This window comes from Carlito syrichta, unplaced genomic scaffold, assembly GCF_000164805.1.
Source record: "Carlito syrichta isolate Samal-C Ts95f unplaced genomic scaffold, Tarsius_syrichta-2.0.1 Scaffold302307, whole genome shotgun sequence".
Lineage (NCBI taxonomy): Eukaryota > Metazoa > Chordata > Mammalia > Primates > Tarsiidae > Carlito > Carlito syrichta.
The window spans coordinates 567429-585202 of NW_007246403.1; the positions used below are offsets into that span (position 1 = coordinate 567429).

Genomic DNA, 17774 nt, shown 5'->3' on the forward strand with positions numbered 1-17774 from the left:
CTGGCGTTCCAGGCCTAGGCAATCGCAAGGGTAAAGGCTTGGCAGTGAGGGAGTGAGGGTTGGGTATCCAGCCACCCAGAGGATGGACCAGAGGATGAGAAGTGACTCCCCAGGGTCACAAAGCCCCCTCGGTGGCTGAGTTAGCACTGAAGCCCCGTCTCTGAGGGAGTGGGGCTTCCCATTCCCAGCTGAGGCTCGGCACCCAGGCCAGGCATCGAGGAAGCGGCCTCCTGCAAACCTGGTTCCTGAGGGTGGGCACTTCCCCAATCTCTGTGCATCTGGAGGCGGGGGAGGAGGAAGTGCTGGCCACAGGCTAGACTCAGAGCCTGGAGGAGGAGCCTTGGACGGAGTGCAGAGAGGCAGGGTGGGCCCAGGGGACCTCAGGAGCCACAAGCTGAGGCAGACGCAGGGTGACAAGAGGAAGTGAGAGGTGAACTTGGCCTGGACCCGGTTGGGGGAGACCCTCCACAGCCTGTTCCCAGGACCGCCGCCCGCTATGGCCACAGCCCAGCAGCTGCGGGCCGAGAGGTGAGTGCCACGATGTGGCCCTTGGGGCCTCCTCACTGTTCCTGGAGGGCCCGCCCCTCCTCAGACCCTTATCAATTTGGAGACTGGGGTTTGAGTCAGAACCCAAATACTCAGAAATGCAGACTCTTAGAACTGCATCTAGCATCTTCGAGGTGTGGCTCACCACCCAGGCGTACATGAGAACACGGAAGCCCAAAGAGGGGGAGTGACTTTCCCAGGGTCACACGAGTGAGTGGTGGGGTTCTGGGTCCCAGGCAAGGCTCTTTGCTCCCCGCTGTGGTCAGTGATGGCTTTCCAGCTTCTGTTCAATCAGAATCACAGAATTCAGCTTGTTCTCTCTCTTAATTCAGGGCTTGGTTCAAATGATACCTCCTCTGAGAAGTCTTCCCTGCCTGCCCCTACCTAATTACTCTCTGACCCCTTGCCCTGTTTCTTTTTTCTACATAGTCCTTATATTACTGGCCTAATATTATGGACTCATTTATTGTTATTTTTCTTTATCATTGGCTCCCCCAAGGGTTTTTGCCTGTTTTGATCACTGCTGTGTGCCTAGGAAGTAGAACAATGTTGGTACCTACTAAGTGCTCAGCACATGTGGCTGAATGAATGAATGATTGAATGGATCTTTGAAACAAAAAAAGTCGTAGATTCTTCTAGTCCAACCCTGCCATTGTGCAGATGGGGAAACTGAGGCCCAGGGAGGATGAAAGACTTACTCAGAGTAATGTAGAATGACTGGCTAGGCTGGGGCTTGGAGCATAGCCTCCCCAGGGCCTGGCCTCATCTCCCAGCAAGCGTTTTCCAAATGTTTCCTCAGCAGCCAGGCCTGTGCCTTGAACTGCGGGGACTGTGAGGGCACAGAGCGTGTCTCCTGCCCTCCTGGGTTGGAAGAACAGGTGACATCAGGAAGCGAATGTCCCTGTTAACTGTTCAGAGGCCACTGGAAGGGCCACCAGAGACGAGTCTGGCCAGTTTGAGCCTAAGAGGGCAGCAAAGGGCCTGTGGTGGAAGCTGGGGCCAAAAGTGGAGACTGGGATGGAATTTCCAAAGGTTGAAGGTCAGAAGGCTCGTCCTATGTTGGGGGGATATGAGGAAGCAGAAGCCAGCGCCTAGAGAGAGCATCAGAATGGCCTTCCTGAGCCGCAGAGTTGTGTTCTCGGGGGGCTGGTATGGGTGTCCAGCCAGATTTCCTCTTCCCTACAAGTTCCACAGGAAACTGGGCCCGGCATGCAAACTTGAACCTTCCGGAAACAGCAGCTGTTTGAGGCTTGGGGCACTTCCTGCTTCTCAGGGGACAGGGTTCAGGAGATGACACTGGAAGCCGGCCCATAGGTCCGTGTATTCCCTGCCTCCTACTCCCTGTCCCTTCAGCTGCCATGACCCTCAGGTGGAAGGGCTGCCTCCATGGGCCTTGGAGCCAGGTACTGGTGGCACCTGGGCTCCCTGCACCATGAATGCCTTGTCTGAAAGTCAGCCCTGGATTGTTCTGGAGGCCAATGCAACGAGAGAGTGAAGGGTTACACACCAGGGCTGTCTAGACCCCAAGAAGAGACATCCAAAGACGGAAAGGGCTGCCCTGGGTGGCAAGTTCGGTTCCAGCTGACATGTTTTGAGCACCAACTGCATGCCAGGCACCATGAACCTGAACTAGCTGCTCTCCAAGGGCCGATCCTTGGCTTCCTCCAGGCCAAGCTCCAAGGAGGACTTTCCACAAACAGTGAGTGAATGGAGCCTGAGCAGCCGGGGGCTTCCAGCTGGGTTTGCTGCACACCCCCTCCCCTGACCCCATCCCCGGCCACCAAAGGATTTGCTTAATGCAGACAGGGGCAGCAGACATGTGTTGAGCACCTACTGTGTACAGGGTCCTGTTCTGGGCATAGGGGATCCAGCATGAGCAGGGTCCCTACCCTTGTGGGGGTTTGGGGGTTTGTTACAGATGGGACCTCATGACTACCCAGAGGACTAAGTACGTCCACGGTCCCCATTTTGCCAAGGAGAGGACAGAGCCAGTGCGCAGGCAGAACCCTGCCCTAGGGGATCTGAGCTTCATCTACCAGTGCTGCACAGGGCCTGGACTGTCAGCTGATGTCTGCCCTGCTTCCTTCCTTCCTTGAACTTGCCCTCTTGCTTGGCTATGAGCCTTTGCACTTGCCTTTCTCCCTGCTTGAAAGACCTTCCCCTAGGCCAGGCTCGGTGGCTCTGCCTATAATCCCAGCACTTTGGGAGACTGAGGCGAGTGGATTGCCTGAGCCCGTGGGTTCAAGACCTGCCCGGGCAACTTGGTGAGCCCTGGTCTCTAGGATAAATTTTAAAAATTAGCAAGGTGTGGTGGCACATACCTGTAGTTCCACCTACTTGGAAGGCTGAGGCTGAAGGATTGCCGGAGCCCAGCAGGTCAACACTGGGGTGGCCGTGAGTGTGCCACTGCACTTCAGCCTGGGCAACGGAGTGAGACTCCAACTCAAAAAAAAAAAAAAAAAGAAAGAACTTCCCCACTGTCCTGTAGCCAACTCCTCTTTGCTTTTCCTGGCTGACCACTAGTGCTGCTTCCTCCAGGAAGCCCTCCCTGCCCACTCTCAGCCTGAGGATGCTCTACTTTCCTCTGACAACGCCTGAGCCTCCATCATCCTAACCCTAACCCTAAACCTAACCCTAACCCATCATCCAAGACTCTGCTCCCAATCTCTCTTGTCCGCTGCACTGCTGGTTCTTTGTGGAACGAAATTAAGGCCAGGCTCGTGTTGTAGCTCAAAACACCACGCACTCATCCTTAATCACACTCAGGACCATTCAAACGATGCCACCATTTGTTCAGTGCCCACCTCCCTACTTCCTCTTGGAGCTAAGAGATCCCAGAGGCCCATATGTGCTCATGGGCTTAGAACAGTGTCTGGCCTTCAAGCAGTGCTAAAATTATGATTATTTCAGTCTGGGCGACAGGCTGAGAAGGGCTGGGACTTAGCCAAGATCACGTAGCCGGCCGCTGGAAGGCTCAGAGTGAGGGGCAGTGTGGCAGCGTTCAGGGACCAAGTTCTGGAGCCAGACTGCTTGGGCCCAAACTCCAGCTTCCCGACTTGGACAAGTCAGCTAACCGCGCTGTGCCTCCATTTCCCCCTCGGTCTTGGAAAAGTGCCTGGCGTGAGTGTGCCCTCAGGAGATGGGCAGCTGGAGTTCTGTGACCCAACCTGCCCTGCTACCCGCCCAGGGCCGAGTCTCTCTTCAGGTTCCTTCCTGCCCCGCCCCCATCACACTGCAGAGGAAATCCCCTAGGAAATGCACAGTCTTGGGGAGAAAGCGGAGGTAGCTTCTCCCAAGGGTGTCACCAGGGAGGCATGTGTGGAAAGTGAACGGGAGGTGACCAACAGCCAGGAGATGCTCTGGGGTGGGGTGGAGAGCTTCTCAGACCACCCACTGCTGCCCTGAGTCACCTCTGGGTGCGGCCTCCTGAGTTCTGACGCGGCCTCAGATCCTGGGCGGACCAGGTCATGTGTGACTGGCAGGGACTAGGAGAGGGCGTGTAGATCCCGAGGTCCCGGCCAGCTCTGGGGCCTTGGGTGCGGCTCCCGTCCCGCCCCATCTCCTTGTCACTACACAGAACAGTCATACTTGCTTCTTGTCTCCTCATCTGTCTGCAAGTGGCTGCACTTGGCAATCCGGGCCTCTCCTCCGCGGTCTCTCTTCTATTCCTCTCCCTGTCCCTCCTGACTCCCACCCTTGGCTCACTGAGAACTCTTCACGGGGGTCTTAGCCTCAAGTCACAGGCAGGTGGCCCGTCCCTCTCCCACTCTGGCAAGCCCACCCTGCTCAGCTGAGCTATACCCCTGCGTCCTGCTGGCCATCAACTCAGGAGTCCAAGGGGCCTCTCGAATTAGCATGCCCCAAACAGAGTCCATCCTCCACCCCCTTCCTGGTCAGACGTGTAGGTGTCACTCTTGATCCTGCCCTTCCTTTCACCCCCACGTCCAAACAGTGACTAACGCCTGCTGGTCCTGACTGAGGAACAATTCGCAAATTGGCAACGTGTCCATGAGAAAAGCATTAGGGTGCAGGGGCTGAGAAGCTGACAGTGACTTAAACAAACAGGGCTTATCTGTTCACATAGCAAGAGGTCCAGAGGGAGGCCGGGGCTGGTTCTGCTACCTAGTGACTTCTGGACCAGCACCCCAGGGAGTCTTTTGGTCTTCCCTGAGTTTTTGCCTCATGGCTGCATCATGGCTGCTGTAGGTCCAGCTGTCACACTTGCTTTCAAGGGAGGAGACCGTGCTGGCCTTGTCCATCCCTTCGGATCAGGAAAACAAACAAAGGGAGGCTGGGAAACAGGAACAAGATCATTATATTTGGCTCAGACTAGTATGATCTATCATTTTAGGGTCAGGCACGTTGCCACCCTGAACAAAACCGGTGCTTGGCTAGCCAGAAAGAAGCAGGGGACAGAGAATGCTAACGGTGGCTGCTAAGGGCAATGGCCTTGTACCTGTGCCCTCCTCCTGTCTCTGCTGTCAGCTGAGGCCCATGTCATCCCTCGGATGGGCTCCCTCAGAGCCTCACAATGGTGCTCTCTTCCCCACATCTCCGCCCCTCCTTACTCTCTTCATGGCTGCCCGAGGGGGCCTCTGAAAACCAGCTGTATCCTGCTTCCCTTTCTTCCAAAGCCCTGCATGGTTCCCTGCTGCCTGGAGAAGCTCCTTGCTTGGCCCCTGAGACCTTCCTCAGACTGGCCTCGCCTGCCCCTCCAGTCTCAGGTTGCACCAGATCTGGGCCCAACCTCAGGACACACCACTCCTCCTGCCTGGTAGACCACCCCCCACAATTCCCTACCTGGTGGCCTCTTCTTCCACCTTCTGGACCTGGCTCCTCTTTGAGGATTCTCCCACTGGGGCAACATGAGACACTCTCTGGGGGGCCCTTGCAGTGTTCTGTCCAGAGCGTGTTGATGTGGCTTGTCCTGTGACCCAGGGCCTGGAAGAAGGACCTGGGGAGGATGAGGTGTGTGATGCCTTGTTCTCGGATGGGTCCGTGTGGTTGCAAAACAGAGTGTCAGACCCTCACATGGTCCCCAGCTTTCAACCCCTGTGCTCGCACGGCCCAGGCTGTGTCTTGTCATCTCTGTACTCCCAGCATTGGTGGGGGGGCCTGGTACACTGCCTCAACCCCAGAGGGTCCGCAGGACAAGTCGGGGCGATAAACAGGTTATCTTCTCTGCCTCTCAGCGACTTTGAACAGCTCCCCGATGACGTTGCCATCTCAGCCAACATCGCCGACATCGAGGAGAAGAGAGGCTTCACCAGTCATTTTGTAAGAGAAACCCCTTGGCCTTCACCCCCTAACCTCTGAACTCCCACCTAGCTGACCGCGAAAGCCTCACCTTCTGACCCAGCATTTCTCAACATTGCCAACTTTACCCCTTGGGGGATCATTGGACGAGAACCTTGACTATTTAGATTTTGCATCTTGGGGCAAGGCTGCTCCTGGCGTCCAGTGGGTAGAACCCAGGGATGCTGCTGGACATCCTCCAGGGACAGGACACCCTGCCCTCACCAGGAATTATCCAGCCCAGCGTGGTACTGAGGCTGAGAGGCCCTGCTCCCTCCCTGTGACCTCAGATCCGCCACCTTCCCTCTTCTTTGGCTTCTGTCCCCAGCCTCTGAGCCCTCCCTGCTGGCCTCTGGCCCCCCTAGGTTTTCGTCATCGAGGTAAAGACGAAAGGAGGCTCTAAGTACCTCATCTATCGCCGTTACCGCCAGTTCTATGCCCTGCAGAGCAAGCTGGAGGAGCGCTTCGGGCCGGAGAGCAAAGCCAGTGCCCTGACCTGCAACCTGCCGGTGCTCCCAGGTAGGCCGCCATTCCCGTCTTCTGTCCCAGGTCTCTCCGTCCAGGTCCCCTGATACTATTTGGTGACTTTATCTCAACCCCATGTGAAAACTTCAATTAGTTCACAGCCCCCTCCTGGCAGTCACGGGCTGCCACCCGCCCCCTCGGTCTTGCTCTGCCTCATCCCCAGCACTCTGGCCTCACAGCCCTTGACTCCGATGACCTTGACAGCCGACGGCTTCTGCCGTCCACACCGAGGAGGCCACGGTTTGGAACGCCCCAGCACCCGGCCTCCCTTCCTCCAAGACAGCAATCCCCGAGTCTCTCTTTAAACACACCCCACCGTACAGCCCTCCCCTGCCTCCTTCCACGAGACCAGTCCTCTCACTTCACAGTCATGGCTCCCACCCTTTCCTGTGGCTCTCCTTCCTGCCCTGTCCTGCCAGGAAGCCGGGGGTGTCACACCTCTGCTTGTAGACAGTCCCCTCAGCCCCTAGCCTCCCTGATCTTCCTCTCAGGCTTGGTCCTAATGTGCACCTTGGACAGCGCCAAGCCCCTGACTTCTCAGCTCTTGTCCCTGTGCCTAAGCCCTGCAGGAGGAAACCCTCCACGAGCGAGCTACACATGGGTGGTCTCAGGGTTCCCTCCATGCCCTGCCAGCCAGACACAGGGACCATGACCATCCTTCCCCAAACCCAGGGGCCCTTCCCACACTGTTCCGTCCTCAAATCCCAACTGTGTACTTCCCCCCACTCCCCGCCCCTTCTCTCTCTCAGTGTGTGGCCATGTTCCTCCTCATCTAGCCTCACCGAGGAATCCACTCCAAGTTCTGCCCAAGGGGTCTCCTGCTCTATCCAGCCTCCCCTCTGGAGCTCCATAGTTTCCCCACGCCTCTCTTCCGGGGCTTTCCCATCACAGCCTAGTCCTGTCTTTCCTTGAATAAACCTCTCCCCCTCAACACTCTTCTGTCTTTAAAGAGCCCCATGCTGTAAAGAAGGCTCCCTTAGTTTGATACTATTACAGAATCTGCCTTCTCTGCTGCTCCCTGGGAGGTGGGCATCCCCCGGGCCCACACTGTCCTCTACCTTGTCATTCTCACTCCAGACACTCACCGGGGCAAGCTGACCCATGTCTGGGGCTTTGATTGTCATCTTCTTGCTACTGACTCCTTAGTGGCTAACTCTAGCCAGGACCCTTCTACCACCCCCATACTCCCCCCGGTGGGGGCTCTCTGCCTGAGACCTCCTGGGGGGACATTTGCCTCTTCTTCGGCCATTATGTTTCCTCCTCCCCAGAACATTCCTCCTGGCGTTTGAGGAATTGTTCAGCCATCCACACAACAAATCTGTGTTCATCTGGGCATGACTCTAGCCACACGGTTCCTAACCTTGGTGACATATTGGAAATACCCAGAGAGATTGAAGGAATCCTGACCCCTGGGTCCCACCCCCAGAGAGTCTGATCCAGTTGCTCTGGGGCGAGTCCTCCACGGGAAGATAAAGCCCCATGGGTGACTGGCATGTGCAGACACTGTCCCGGGTGAGGGGACACAGCTGTGAACAAAGCTGACTGATATACTGGAACCAAGAATCTCCCGTGTGTGTGTATGTGTGTGTGTGTGTGTGTGTGTGTGTATGTGAAAGAAGGCAAAACACAAACGTGTGTGTGTGTGTGTGTATGTGTGTGTGTGTTTGAAAGAATAGGCGAAACACAAACAAGAACAATATCAGCTGGCAATAGTGAAACTCAGCCAATGCACAGCGAATGGTGCTGAGTAGCCATTTCAGCACCGTGAAGGACAATGGGAAGAACGCAGGGTGGGGCAGGGCACGGGCAGGGATTTCCAGCCCTGGGGCCATGCTGGGCCACACTGGGCCAGGCACCTAGGACAGCTCTTTGCCTCTCCTCAGCCAAGGTCTACATGGGCGTGAAACAGGAGATCGCCGAGATGCGGATCCCAGCCCTCAATGCCTACATGAAGGTACCAGTGGGCTACCCTACCTCAGCTTCGGGAGGGCATGGAGCCTGGGGGGAAGCCGGGGACCAACCCTTTGGGAATGGGGCTGGCTCTCTGGCTCTGATGACCCCATCTTCAGTCCCTAAAGGTCTGGCCTGGGGACAGAGTAGGAAGCGTCCTTGGGGCTCCGGGGACTGGGGCAGGAGCAGTGGAGAAGCACTTGCCCCGGTGAATGTTGGCATTCAGTTGTGCTCATGCATCTTGGCTGGGTGCCACACTTTGAATCGACAAATTTTTGCAGGTGCCCCAAGCTCGCAGGCAAGTGTCTGTGTTAGGACACTGCAGTGGATCAGATCAGTGCCTGGCCCTGAAGTCTGCACTCATGAAATCGCACAGCCGTGTACGCACACCCACATCCCAGGGCATGGCCCACCAGGCTGCAGGTTGCACACACAGTGCCTCTGTGCAAAACAGAGAAGGACCCTCTGGGCGCCCCGTCCCCCAGCGTCCAGGTTGGCATTCAGCTGTACTCATGCATCTTGGCTGGGTGCCCTGGTATGTTTCCCAACCTGCAAACTATCTGCGTCCCTATGTGATGAGAACATAGAGGAAGGAGCATCTTTAGGGCAGAGGCCAAAGTGGTCAGGAAAAAATAGCCATCTCTCAGAGCTGCCCAGGAGAGGGACGGTATTTTTTATGAGGTAGTCAGTGCACCATGTGAACTTGATGTTGACCTCAGGCAGCTGAGGGTGACAGGCTTGATGTTAACCTCAGGCAGCTGGCAGGAGAGGCCCTCCTCCTCATAGCCAAAAGGCGTCCTTGTGCAGAAGACCACTGCTCAAGGAGTCTCTTTAGTCTTGGCTCTGACATTGACAGGTTGGGTGATTCGGGGCAAGGTGCCCATCCTCTCTCGGCCTTGATTTTCAAACCCATGAAGTTCCCCGTGGTTCTCTGGCCTTGCGAGAAGTGAAGCTGGTACTGTTGAGTAAAGAACAGGAAGGTGCTTTGTGAACTGTGAACCTGCTTCTAGGACGTGAGAGATCTTGGCTCTTAATGGTGGGAGGGACAGGAGGAAGGCAAGGGAGGGAGGAGAAAGCAGATCGCTGCTAGAATCTGGGCTCTGAGCAGGGAGGAAGGAGGGAGGAAAACCCACACGGGCTTCCGCCCTTAAAAGGGCACTGTGATAGTTGAGCCTTCAGGGTGGCTGAGACTCCACCCTCCTGTCTCTGGGCTGGAAGAGGGAAGCGGGCACTAGAATAGAGCTTGGTTCTATCCTGGTATCCCAGGAGGCGGGAGGGGTGGTTGGGGACCTGGGGCTCGTCATTCCATACCTGGTCATGGCAGGGAGCTACCCAGAGGATCCCATCTCTGCCTGTTTGTGTCTGAATGGCTTCCCAGAGCCAGAGGTCAGTCAGTGCAGAAATCTGTCACAGCAACCTCATCCTGTGCTCCAGAGACAGGAAGCTCACTATCACTCTGCCCTTAGCCAGGCTACTTGTCCCACGGTTGGCAGCTATGAGAAAAGCCCAGCTCTCTGTAACTTCTGCTCCCTGGTCTCACTCCCATCCTCATGAAGAATATAAATCATGTAACCCCTACCTGGAACCATGTGATGTGCTTTGACTGAAACAGGAGTTTCTTGATATATGTTTATGGGTGAATGCATAGTTTTATTTAATCCCTTCAGTGACTTGCGAATTTGGTACTATTATCCTCACTTACAAGCAGGGAGGTTACTCGGTGTCGCAGCGAGGTTACTCGGTGTCGCAGCAAGGTTACTCGGTGTCACAGAGCAGTTAGGTGGGAGGATGGGACTTGAACTCACTTCTCTGAGACTCCAGGGCTTGAGCTCTTACTCACGTGCTATGTTGTGTAAAAATAACAGCAATGGTGACATTACGTAACTTGGTGTAACATTGGGCACTTGGTGTATGCCTGGTGCTGTTCCAAGCTGTGCACGTATTCACTCATTTAATCCTCACACAAGCCCACAAGGGAGGTACTATTATTATCTCTGTTTTATTGATGACTATCCTGAGTCACATTTGCCCCCTGTCACCCAGCTGGGGAGCAGCAGAGTTGAGATTCCATCCCGGGAGCACCCGGCCCCTTAAACATCGCCCAGGTGGGCCTCCCCCCCACCCCATATGATAGCCTTTTCTAAGATCTGCAGGCTCAGGTTGAAATTTCCCATCCCTTTCCCATCCTGCTGCCCCCACGAGATTCTCTGCAGAGTTCTGGGTGCCTCTGGTGCTGCAGCACCCAAAGGCGACCTCAGTGTTCCTGGCCCCGTGCAGCGTGAAGCTTGGTGGGGTGGCCCCACTAGGCTCTGGGTGCCTGTTGTCTCACCTTGAGCAAAGCGGTAGGCTTTAGTGGCAGATGGCTCTGGGCACACTTGCTAGCCTGTGTGGCCTTGGGCAGGTTCCTTCCTTTTTCTGATCCTAACTCACAGGTTATCGGGAGATGGGGCAAGGTGTCACATGTGGGACCCAGTGCAGTGCCTGACACAGTCACTGCCAGGCCCTGTTAACTGTCATCACCATTACTGTGATGAGAACTTTATGTCTTTTCCAATGGACGCCACTCAAGCCAGTGGTCCCCTCCTGACCTTGGAGCCAGGAGCAAAGCTGTGAAGTGTTACCTTCAGCCTGCCGGGTTTGCTGTTGTTATTGTTTTAAATAGTATCTTTCTAGGCATCAGGCATAGGGTGCATGAATAGAGAGAAGCAAGCAAACATCAGGCGGACGGGGAGAGAGCAGCTGGGCTGGGTGTCCAGAACTTTCTGCTGACCACCTCCTGCCCTCCCCGACACAGAGCCTCCTCAGCCTGCCGGTCTGGGTGCAGATGGACGAGGACGTCCGGATCTTCTTCTATCAGTCGGTCTACGACGTGGAGCAGGTGCCTCAGGCACTCCGTCGCCTCCGCCCACGCACCCGGAAAGTGTGGGTGACCAGCCCCTGCGCTCCCAGGGGCAGAGTCCTGAACCCCTGCGGGAAAGGCGTCTTACCTGGAGGGAGGGAAGGAATACAGCTCGGTTCTATTCCTGGGCACCCCAGGATGGGTTGGTTTGTTAGATGAGCTTGGAAAGTCAAGCACAGGGTCTGGAGGCACGGAAGGTGCACGTGTCTTGGTGATCATAGTAAGGCCTGGAGGACGGGACTGGGACGTGGTTTGGTCCCCACCGAGGATGGCCCAAGAGCTCTGCGTGCCTGGAAAGAGTGGAGAGCGCTGGAAGGCGGAAAGAGCCCTGAAATCCACAAACATTCCCTGAGTTGTCATGGTTCCAGGCTGGCTGTGTGCCGGCTGTAACACACTGGCCTCCAGGGGACGCTGCTGCTCCTTTTTCCAAAGAGCCCACCCCTCCCTTCCAGCCCCCTCCTAAGCAAAAAATAACCACCCAGATTCCAAGCCACTGAAATAGTGCTGGAGTCCCACGCCGAGGTTGCTGCTATTAAGAATTTCAGAAAAGCTGGGCAGAGCTCCTGAGCCCCGACTTCCCCACCAGCTCCCCCGTCTCCCTCCAGCCGATATCTTAAGTGTCCTCTTGGTATCTGGCATCTCCCCTGTGCACCCCGGTAGGCACTGTCTGAATTCCAGGTGTGCCACCTGTGGGCCCTGGAACAGGGCATGCCACCTCTCCAAGCCTCAGTTCAAAAATTAGAATAATCGCATTCACATTGGAGGTCGACTGTAGGGAGAAGAAGGAACCAATGTAAACAGTTTGGCACCTTAAAGGCACTAAACAAGAATATAGTCTCTTTCTCACTTCCTTTCTGAGTCTCAGCGTCCTGGTGCATAAAGAAGCCGAAGGTGTGGCCTCTTTGGGCAGTTGGGAGAGCTAGAGACACAGGTGCCAGCCCAGAGGACCACTATAGCCACACTTTAGCAAACCCTCCCTCTCCTCCCTCACTCCTGGCAAGGGTCTTCTTGCAGAAGCAGGGTGCTGGGCCCTGGAAGAGTCGCAAGGGTTGACAAGTCCCTCTTCTCTCTCCACAGCAAGAGCGTGTCCCCACAAGCTGCCAGCTTTGACCGCATGGAAGCTCCTCGAGCAGAGGTAGCCCACCAGCCAGGCCCTCACGCTGCAGGCAACAGCCTTTGTCCAACTGCCGCCACTGAGTCCCTCCTCCTGGGTGCTGCTGTGTGCTGGGCTGGGAGGAAGTAAGAGGCTATGGTCCCAGCCTGACATGGGTACTCCTAGCCCCGCTGCCATGAGGGAATGCAACCAGCAGGCAGAGGGAACAGGGGTCGCATCCATCCACATGCTCCTCCAACCAGCGTGCCTGGGCCTCCTCCAACTTTGTCATTTTTTTCATGTGGCTGTGTTATCAGTGATATCTCTTCATTTCTCCTTGTAATTCCTTTCACAATCAGTTGCTTATCTAGCAAATGTTATAAGACCAATAAGAATAACAAAGGGAACCCCCCCCAAAAAACTGGAATTAGTTTTTGGAGGGTGGGCCCCTTGTAGTACTGGCTTCCTCTACTAGATAAGTGTCCTAGGAATGCATCAGTATCAGTGTTGGGGACTGAAGTCACAGAGATGACTCAACAAGGCTCTGTCCTCACTGAGCTCACAACGCCTTGGGACATGCTTACAGAGGGTCATTACAGACCAGTGTGGGCAGAGCCCTGGCAGACAGGAGGTGGGGGTTATGGGAGGCCTGAGGCCTGTGGTAAGGCCTGGTGGCTGTGGAAGGTGCCTGGGCTAAAGAGTTTGGACCCTTTCCCCTATGCACTCATCTCTCCAGGTCTAGAAGGAGCACCCATTCTGGAGTCAGGGAGACCTGGTTCAAATCCCATCTTCTCCACTAATAAATGGGGTGGCCTCAGACCAGTCACTCTTTCTCTCTGAGCCTCAGACTCTTCATCTGTAAAACAGGACACCAAAGTGTGTCAGGTACTTTAGTAGGACCTTAATGTTTCCTCCCTCCCTCCTGACCCTTCTCGTCTTCCCAGGCCCTGTTTGACTTCACTGGAAACAGCAAACTGGAGCTGAATTTCAAAGCTGGAGATGTGATCTTCCTTCTCAGTCGGATCAACAAAGACTGGCTGGAGGTGAGATTAGAGATGAGGTGGGGCTGGAGGTGAGGGCGGAGGTGAGGATGGGGATGAGGTTGAAGGTGAGAATGAGGGTAGGTTGGAGGTGAGGATGGAAGTGAGATGAGAGATGAGGTTGGAGAGGAAGATGGGAATGATAATGAGGAGAGGTTGTAGGTGAGAATGGCGATGATACTGGAGGTGAGGTTGGAGGTGAGGATGGAGGTGAGGTTGGAGTAGGAAGATGGCGGTGAGAATAGAGGTGAGGACGGAGGTGAGTTTGGAGGTGAAGGTGAGGATGGAGGTGAGGGTGGAGGTGAAACTGGAAGTAAGGTTGAAGCTGAGGTTGAAGATAAGGATGGAGGAGAGTTTGGAGGTGATGATGGAGGTGAGGTTGGAGGTGAGGATGAAAGTGAGTTTCGAGGTGAGCTCGCCTCAGGTATAGTGGTGGGTCAGAGACTGAGTCAGGATCAGTTATGGCCTTAAGAAAGGGATGTCATCTGAGGATAGTCTAGAGTTCCAGGCAGGTGTGGGGAGACTGTGGGAACACAGCCACTGGGGAGGCAGGTGTGTGGTAGGAGCAGAACATTCTGGAGCTCATGCACCTGCCTTTGGTTCTGATCCTGTGAAATGGTTTGCTTCAGGCCAGTAAGTGAACCTACTGAGTTTCATTTCTCGGTCTGTACCAGGGTTTCTCGGCAGTGGCACTGTCGACATTTGGGGCCAGATAACTCCTTCTCATGGGACTGCCTTGAGCAATATAGGGTGTTTAGCAGAGTCCCTGGGCTTCCCACTAGGTGCCAGCAGCACCCCTCAGTTGCAACAATCACCTCGGTCTCCCAGACATGCTCTTGGGGGGTAGAATGGCCCCAGCTGAGAAGCACAGGCCCATGACATGGGATCACATCGCCTCTGGCGCAGGCAGCAGTGAAAGGTGGGGATGAGGAGGTGAGCTACGAAGAGCCTGAGGGCCAAGTCCTAGCTCTGCTTTTAACTCGCTTTGTAGACCTTTGGAAACTTGCTCAACCCCATGGTTTCCTTTTCTGTGCAAGTTTCTTCACACCCTTCCTGGAAGGGGTGACGGACATGGTAGATGTCCAGGGCTTGCCCAAAAACCTGGATGCCTGGTGCCTGACTGATACATGGTCCTCAGGTGACTTAAATGACACTTCAAAGCCAGGCCCTGTCCCCGTCACTGCTTTGTCCCAGCGTGGCCTGCAGAAGGGCTTTGTTCTGACTCAGTGAGTGGAGTAGGACATCGTATAGGCCCTGGTCTGCCCTGGCCTGCCCTGACCTGGGGCCAGTTTTTTGTATTAGGTCCTTATTCAATGAAATTATCTTGACTCCGTGCTCCTGGGGGAAGGGGGATAAGAGGGGTGCCTGAAGGAGCTTCTGGGATGGGTCCAGAGGCAGGCCCAGCCCCCAGGAGTCCCAGAACCTTGGAGAGTCCTTGGTGCCTATGGACTGGAGAGGAGCAAGCGGCCCCTGGTCTGGCCAACTGAGCAGTTTTGATTTTACCCTGATCCTGAAGCTCTGTCTCAGGAACTCCACAGCTTACAGTCCCCTGAGGGTCTCTCTGGGTCACTCTCCAGAAACAAAAAACATCTATTTCCTTCCTGTTTTCTGGAAAGTCCTATGTGTCAACTTCTAACCTCAGGTTGGGGGAGGGGCAGGGGAGCAGGGCAGGAATCACTTTGAGCCTCAGTTTATATGTCTGCAAAACGGTGTGTAAGTAATCCATTTTTCACAGTGTGGTGAAGATTAAGAAGAGCCTGTGCACTAAGCCCAGGCAGTGGCTGGGTCTTGGGCCTGCGTTTTGGAGAAAGGCATGGGCTGGAGAAAGAGGTTTCTGGTCTACTTGCTCTAAGCAGGTGCTCGGCGGCATCTGTGGAATGAATGAATGTGTGGGAATCACCAGCAGGCCCCTCCCACCCCTCACCCTCTCCCTCTTCTGCTCTATTTGCCTCCTGAGTCGCTCTCACCATCCGACTCACCATACTGGTTGCGGTTCATATTCACGGCCGTCACACGCTATTGCACTGGGAACTCCATGAGGGTGAGGACTTCCCTCTACCTTGAGATCTCAGAGCCTGCCACAGAGCTGGTGCTCAAGATGTCTTTGTTGGATGAATAAATGAATAAACGAATATAATGAAAGCAGCTTTCCAGACCGATTCAAATCTTCACCTACTCTAAAACTGAAATATAAGTCTTAAGGCAGACAGCTTGGTGAACTTCCTCACTTTTCTTCCCCTCTCCCACATAAGGGGGCCCAGACCTTGTCTGCCCATCCTTATAAAGGGGCTGGGGGCTCCAAGGTGTGGCCCTCTGGCCTTTCTTCCCGCCAACCGGGCATCCCTTCCCTTCCTCCCCAGGGCACTGTCCGGGGAGCCACAGGCATCTTCCCACTGTCCTTCGTCAAGATCCTCAAAGACTTCCCCGAGGAGGACGACCCCACCAACTGGCTGCGCTGCTACTACTACGAGGACACCATCAGCACCATCAAGTTCGTGGCCTGGCGTCCTGCCTGCCATCCCTGCCACCCCCCACTCCCACCACACTCTCGTGTGTCCCCCATTCCATAGCTTGCCTTTCAGACAAGCCACAATGCTGTGCCAAGGTCAGCGTGGCCTGACCAGCCTCATCCCTGGCCCCCACCGCTGTCCCCCTTCTGGCCCAGTGCCCCTCACCTCTGCCTGTTGCCCCCTCAGGGATATTGCAGTGGAGGAAGATCTTAGCAGCACCCCACGCTTCAAAGACCTGCTGGAGCTCATGAGGTGAGGGCTGGGGACAGGGCAGGGCATCAGTTGCCCCTGGAAGAGGACGGAGGGAGAGATGCTAGTAGTAAGGAGCTGGGTGCTTGGCATCTATTTGGCCTTCTCATCTTATCCGCAGCCTGGTCTGCAGATTAGGTATCCTCTCCCCGTGCTGGAGATGAGCTGGGAGCTACAAAGAGGTCCAGGGACTTAGCTGAGGTCACAGCTTGGGAGTTCAGATCTGAATCTGTAGCTGGGGCTAAAGTCTCTCTCACTAAAAGCCTTGGATTTGAACCATCCACCATCAGGGACTCACTACTTCCCAAGGTCCAGGCCACTGTTGGAAGGCTATTTTATGGAATGGCAAAAACGTTGTTGCATTTCTGACTGTAAAAGTAAGACCTGCTCATTTAAAAAGAAATGTCAGTAATCATGCCAGAAAGGTACAAAGAAATGAAATCGCCTCATAATTCTACTCCTGTCACTATGTGATATGCATTCAGATTTCATCAGTCACATACAACATGCACACCCGAATATTCCTTTAGCTGTACTGAACTCTTCTGTGGATGCACCATTGCTAACATAGCCTCTTTTCATGTAGGTTTCCTTCCATTTTTTTATGACTCTAAACAATGTTGCAAGAACCATCTTTGTTCACCTATTGGATGGCTTTTCTGATTATTTCCTTGTGATTTTCAAGAAGAGGAATTTGGGGACCAAAGTGTTTGCAAGTCTCCTAGGCTTCTGACCCATTTTATCAAATTACCTATAGAAAACTCAGGTCAACCTCTACATTCACCAGACAGGTTAAAGAATGCCCATTTTCCCACACCCACATCAGACAGTCCCAGTCCTTACAAGGTTCTCCACAATAGCCCCTCACAAGTGTCTCCCTGGGGCTTTATTCTGCACTGTTCTGTGTCCAGCCAAGCTCATTCCTCTTCCTCGTGTTAGTTCTTAAGGCTTTAGCAGATTTATACACAAGATGTTTCAGGCTGTCACTCATTGTGAATGTCCCTTTTCCCCTTTAGGCCTCAGTTTCTCCATCTGTACGGTGGGATGTTGGGCTACTTGAATGATCAGGGCCTGTATCAAGCTTTGTGATTTTTAGATTCAGGACATAAAACTCTCTCTGCCCCCTCTTACTGCCCCTTTGCTTAGTTCCAAGGCCCTGGATTCTCTCTTCGGGCCCTTGATTAACCCTGACCTTTCCCATGCAGGCGGGAGTTCCAGAGGGAGGACATCGCCCTGAATTACCGGGATGCTGAGGGGGATCTGGTCCGGCTGCTCTCAGATGAGGACGTGGGACTCATGGTGAGGCAGGCGCAAGGCCTCCCCTCCCAGAAGCGCCTCTTCCCCTGGAAGCTGCACGTCACCCAGAAGGACAACTATGGGGTCTACAACACAGTGCCCTGAGCTTCCAAAACTGTGGTATGAGGAGCTTGGTGGAAACTTTCTCTAGTGAAACAACTGTTTAACTTATGAAAAATACTTCTAATCAATTATTTAAAGTCTCCAGTAATTGTTCTAAGGGCATATAAAAAATAAAGAGACATTTATTCAAGAAGATCATAAAATCTCAATAAGACGGTGAGTCTGTGGCATGTGAACCATAATGTTCTCCCATTCCCAACCCCCAGCGCCATACAACAGAAACTCCACTCTGTATGCTCTATTCTGGA

At 54.5% G+C, this 17774-nt stretch overlaps 1 protein-coding gene across 1 annotated transcript; it reads left to right on the top strand.

Annotated features, from left to right (window-relative positions):
- The first annotated feature begins 374 nt into the window (after positions 1-374).
- NCF4 (neutrophil cytosolic factor 4) lies at positions 375-17511 on the top strand. Its single transcript, XM_008056283.2, has 10 exons — positions 375-528; positions 5739-5823; positions 6207-6360; positions 8250-8320; positions 11111-11238; positions 12293-12350; positions 13253-13351; positions 15709-15839; positions 16045-16110; positions 17313-17511. Exons 1-10 carry the CDS (start codon positions 497-499, stop codon positions 17506-17508), a joined length of 1020 nt encoding a protein of 339 aa, XP_008054474.1. The 5' UTR covers positions 375-496; the 3' UTR covers positions 17509-17511.
- Positions 17512-17774: the final 263 nt, after the last annotated feature.